This window comes from Phodopus roborovskii, unplaced genomic scaffold, assembly GCF_943737965.1.
Source record: "Phodopus roborovskii unplaced genomic scaffold, PHOROB, whole genome shotgun sequence".
In the NCBI taxonomy this organism is placed as follows: Eukaryota; Metazoa; Chordata; class Mammalia; order Rodentia; family Cricetidae; genus Phodopus; species Phodopus roborovskii.
The window spans coordinates 31,274,651-31,280,169 of record NW_026126571.1 but is presented as its reverse complement, the minus strand read 5'-3'; the positions used below and the strand labels follow the sequence as shown (position 1 = coordinate 31,280,169).

The 5,519-nt window shown below is 49.8% G+C and overlaps 1 protein-coding gene across 1 annotated transcript; it reads left to right on the top strand.

The window, feature by feature from the left end:
- Window positions 1-1,415: 1,415 nt before the first annotated feature.
- Window positions 1,416-4,964, top strand: LOC127235671 (amiloride-sensitive amine oxidase [copper-containing]). The gene is made up of 4 exons (XM_051203021.1): window positions 1,416-2,985; window positions 3,753-4,038; window positions 4,336-4,468; window positions 4,688-4,964. Exons 1-4 carry the CDS (start codon window positions 1,416-1,418, stop codon window positions 4,952-4,954), a joined length of 2,256 nt encoding a protein of 751 aa, XP_051058978.1. The 3' UTR covers window positions 4,955-4,964.
- Window positions 4,965-5,519: the final 555 nt, after the last annotated feature.

Here is a 5,519-nt window from a genome sequence, read left to right as displayed (position 1 = left end):
TTAGAATCTGGGAAATCAGAACTCGTGACAATGACAGAATCTAACATGTGTGCAGGGGCAGAGGTCTCCTGAGAACTCTGAACATCAGACAGCCTGCCTCACTCCAAGCACAAGGGAGTTCAGAGAGATAGACTTAAGCATCCCAGAGACCCTGTCCTGCATGCATACACAATATTTTCCTGTGGCTTGGGGACAGGTTTTGAGGGTAAAAATCCTGCCTATGGCCTCCCAAAAAAAAAGGAAGAAGAATGTCCTATCTCTATCCCCTATCCCCAAGGAGGGGCCTGAGAAAGTGAGCAGGGCTGTCCCTGTGCTCCCCACATAGTCTGCAGTGTTTCGCAGTGTACTGTGGTCCAGGCTACATCATCAGGGGTCAGTTTAAAGAAGAAGATTAGCTAGCTTCCCAGGTATTCCTGGAAGACCACATTTGTTCCAAACTCTTTACTCAACATGTGATTTGCTTTTGTGGACAAGTCTAGAGTGGGACACGATGCTGTTTTCATTTCCATTTCACAGTGGAGGCCATGGAGAATTTAAGTAATGTGTCCTTATGATGTTATTTACCACCCAAGGGCCTACACTTTGAACATCTACACTTTATTTCAAACAGTGGCCCCTAAAATGGATTTTATTGTTTTTATTGTTGGGGAGATGAGTCAGATGATAGGAGTTGCCCTGCAAGTGCAAGAACCTGAGTTTGATCCCCATAACACACATGAAATTCCAGGAAAGATGGCACAAGCTTGTGATTCCAATGCCGGGGAGGTAGAAACACAAGATTCCTGCAGTTGCCAGAGGACAGCCTAGTGAAATCAGCAATTTCCATGTCAAAGTCAGGGAATTTGCCTTACCAAAACAAGTGGAGAATGAAAGGAAAAGACTCAAAGTTGATTTTCCCCCTACATATGCCTGAATACATAGCATACCCACACACACACACACTCACCCTTAAACAGATACAAACACACGTACCCACATGAATGATTTCATAAAATGTAGTTGTTTTGCAATGAGTATGACTCTCTGCTACACCAAGATACAAACCTTGGTGATGGTGGAGATTCAATTCTCCAGCTGTTGTGACTCATGTCCCTGTCTGGGGAAAATGTTCTTCTTTTGAAATAAACTGCCAGAATGGATCAAATATGGGAATGTGCGTAGACAGTAAAGCCCACACGACTATAAGAGGTAAACAAAAGAGAGAAGAAACCAGTGTATGCATGCACAGAGGACTGGACAGCATTAGGAGCCGTGAGTGGGGACCCAGAGACCACATCTCTGCCTACAGTTTGATTGACAGGAGAAAGCTAGTAGGTAGGGAAGTGTCAGGGCTGAGGGACAAGGTGCTGTGAGGGGCTCAGTAGATTAAGGGTAATACTCAAGTTCTCCCCTCCCTATTGCTGTGTTCCAGAACCATGAGACTAGCAAAAGTGAGCCTGGCCTTCACCTGGGGAGCTATCATGTTGGTGCTTCAGACGGCAGGCACAGAACCTGCTATGAGGCCTCCTCATGACAAAGCTAAGGTGTTTGCAGATCTGAGCACCCAGGAGATAAAGGCTGTGCACAGCTTCCTGATGAACAGGAAGGAGCTGGGGCTCCAGCCATCCAAGAATGTGACTTTGGCCAAGAACTCTGTGTTTCTCATTGAGATGCTACTGCCCAAAAAGAAGCATGTGTTGAAATTTCTGGATAAAGGAAGAAAAAGACCTATCCGGGAAGCCAGGGCCATCATTTTCTTTGGTGCCCAGGAGCATCCCAATGTCACCGAGTTTGCTGTAGGGCCCCTGCCATCGCCATACTACATTCGAGAACTGTCCCCCAGGCCAGGGCACCATCTGTCTTGGTCATCCAGACCCATCTCCACGGCAGAGTATGACCTCCTCCATCGCACCCTGAAGAGAGCCCTCGCACCTCTGCATCAGTTTTTCCTTCATACCACTGGCTTCTCATTCCTGGACTGTGATGCCCGGTGCTTGACTTTTACCGATGTGGCCCCTCGAGGTGTGGAGTCTGGTCAGCGTAGAAGCTGGATAATCATACAGCGCTTCGTGGAAGGCTACTTCCTGCACCCCATGGGTCTGGAGATCCTTGTGGATCACCGAAGCACAGATGTCCAGGACTGGAAAGTGGAGCAGGTCTGGTATAATGGCAAGTTCTACAACAGCCCAGAGGAACTGGCTCAGAAATACACAGATGGAGAAGTGGACACGGTGGTCCTTGAGGACCCACCGCCTGATGGCACAGAGCAGTCCCCACTCTTCTCTTCTTATATGCCCCGAGGGGAATTCCCCACGCCCATCACTGTGGCTGGCCCCCACGTTGTACAGCCCAGTGGCTCCCGATACAAGTTGGAGGGCAACACTGTGCTCTATGGAGGCTGGAGCTTCTCTTATCGGCTAAGATCCTCTTCTGGGCTGCAGATCTTTAATGTGCTCTTTGGAGGTGAGCGTATCGCCTATGAGATCAGTGTGCAAGAGGCCGTGGCACTGTATGGTGGACACACACCAGCAGGCATGCAAACTAAATATATTGATGTTGGCTGGGGTCTGGGCAGTGTCACCCATGAGTTGGCCCCTGGCATTGACTGTCCAGAGACTGCTACTTTCCTGGACGCCTACCACTATTATGACAGTGATGGCCCTGTCCATTATCCACGTGCTCTCTGCCTTTTTGAGATGCCCACAGGAGTCCCCCTTAGGCGCCACTTTAACTCTAACTTTAAAGGTGGCTTCAACTTCTATGCGGGTTTGAAGGGGTATGTGCTGGTTCTTCGGACAACATCAACAGTCTACAATTATGATTATATCTGGGATTTTATCTTCTACCCTAATGGTGTAATGGAAAGCAAGATGCATGCCACTGGATATGTCCATGCAACCTTCTATACCCCTGAGGGACTGCGCCATGGCACTCGCCTACAAACCCACCTGCTTGGCAACATCCACACTCACCTAGTGCATTACCGTGTTGACCTGGATGTGACAGGTAGGACTCAGTACCAGACCCTCTCAGTCACTCGGCTGCTTCTTATGGATAGATTCACTGCACAAGGGGTGGGTTGAGACTCTGAGTCACATCAGGGTTTTTATTTCTGTCTGCTTCCTAGCAATATAAAGCAGCATGTGACCCTGACAAATGGAGGCAGTGAACAGTGCCCTAGGGTGACCTGTATGTGTGGTGAGCTGAGTGGGTTGGTATACATGGAGTGAGGAAGACGTATGTATCAGGGTGGGTAACAGATTCTGAATCCTAGTACTTTGAAATGGGGCCCAGTGCCATCTGGGGCTGCTCAGTGTGTTTCATGGATAAATGGTGGCTCCACGTCTAATGTCAGATTTGAGCGCAGGGCAAGGCCACAGAGACCAGTTGAATGGCTTCCACATATTTGCCCCCCCCCCTTGACTTCTGACCGATTGTACACTGACAGTCCTGTACAAATATGGCTGCCTCTGGGCCAAGGTTTAGAGCACAGAAGCCAGACAGAAGGAATAGCTCTCCAGTGATCTGCAAGGTATCATGTGCATGCACCACGTGCCATGACTGGCCTGTGAACTGTCTCTAACTCCTCTGGCTTAATTTCCTTTGTCACTGCCATCACCTTGGTGCCCTACCACTATGCCAGTGCTTGTCCTTGGCTCTGCATCTTCTTTACTGCTGTTCTGGATGTGGTCTGGGATGCACATTTTATGAACAGTGAGGTTTCTCTTCCAGTATTTGAGTGTCACCCCCCCATTGCCTCTCATGCTCCCCAGGCACAAAGAACAGCTTCCAGACACTGAAGACAAAGCTGGAAAACATCACCAACCCCTGGAGCCCAAGTCACTACCTGGTCCAGCCCACACTCCAGCAGACTCAGTACTCCCGGGAGCGCCAGGCTGCATTCCGCTTTGGACAGACTCTGCCCAAGTACCTTCTCTTTAGCAGCCCCCAAAAGAACCGTTGGGGCCACAGGCGCAGCTACCGCCTGCAGATCCACTCTATGACTGAACAGGTGCTGCCACCAGGCTGGCAGGAAGAGCAGGCTGTCACTTGGGCCAGGTGAGGAGACCCAAGGAGGGCCAGGAGTTCTCTTCAATGATTGTGTGTGCCTGATGGTGCTTCTGTCCTCCAGACTCTGAGTCTGTGCATGCTTGTGGGTATGCGTTCTCAGGCACTTGGGGAAGGTGGGTGGGGTGGTGCTCCCAGGAATCCTGGCCCTTGCATGCTGATGGACATTCTTGAAGTCTCCCATTCTGTAAAAGCAACAATTTCCCCATCTTTGACCCTGAAGATGTCCCTGGAAGGGCGGAACGGCAGCCTTAATGGCCAGAGCCACTTGACGTGTCTTTTCTGCAGGTACCCCCTAGCTGTGACAAAGTATCGGGAGTCTGAGCGTTGCAGCAGCAGCATCTATAACCAGAATGACCCCTGGGATCCCCCCGTGGTCTTCGAGGAGTTCCTCCAGAACAATGAGAACATTGAACAGGAGGTACTGACCCCAACCCCATCCCTGCCCATCTCAGGTCTTGTGGTCCTAGAAGTGTGGTTTTTCTAGTACGTGGTAAGTTAGACCCATCCACCTCTCTAATGGGACAGAGACTCAGAAACTTATAGAGACATCTTTCAAGACACAAGCCAAACTGCCCTCCGACGGCTGGTACTCAGCCCTGCCCTGCCCTGCCCACTGAAACCTTTCTCTCTCCCACAGGATTTGGTGGCCTGGGTGACAGTAGGATTCCTGCACATCCCCCACTCAGAGGATGTCCCCAACACAGCCACACCTGGGAATTCTGTGGGCTTCTTTATCTGGCCCTTCAACTTCTTCCCAGAGGACCCATCCCTGGCATCTAGAGACACTGTGATAGTGAGGTCACAGGGCAAAGGCCCCAACTATGTCCAGCACTGGATTCCTGACAACACAGCCTGCTTGATGTCTCCTCCTTTCAGCTACAATGGGACCTACAAGCCTGTGTGAAGTGTCTTACCCCAGAGCCCCACAGGGACAGAAATAACCCTTCCATCTCTCCCCTGTGTGCTGCTTTATAGCAGCAGGGGGAGGGCTAGCCAAGGCTCTAGTCAAAATTGCACCTGCGAAAGACTTCCATGACCCCAGCAGTTTCATACTGTCTAGATACCTGGACTTGAGGACCCAACTGGGAAACCAGAAAAGGCTGAGCAGAGCAGGATTATCCCATTCTTGCTTCACAGCCTCTCCTCATAGGACCTCTGATGATGAACTAGGGTCAAAACTCCATCATCAAAGTTTACTTTAAAGAGATATGCTCAATATTCGATTTTTAATCTCTACATCTTTCAGGACATTGTGGTGATTTGAATAAAGATAGCCACCATAGGCCCATGGGGAATACACTATTAGGAAGTATGTCTGTGTCGGAGTAGGTGTGTCATTAGGAGGTGGGCTTTGAGGTCTCAGAAACTCAAGCCAACTTTCTTCCTGCTGTCTGCCTTCACTAGCACCTGTACATTGTGATGTTTCCTGTCATGACAATAATGGACTAAACCTCTGAAACTGTAAGCCA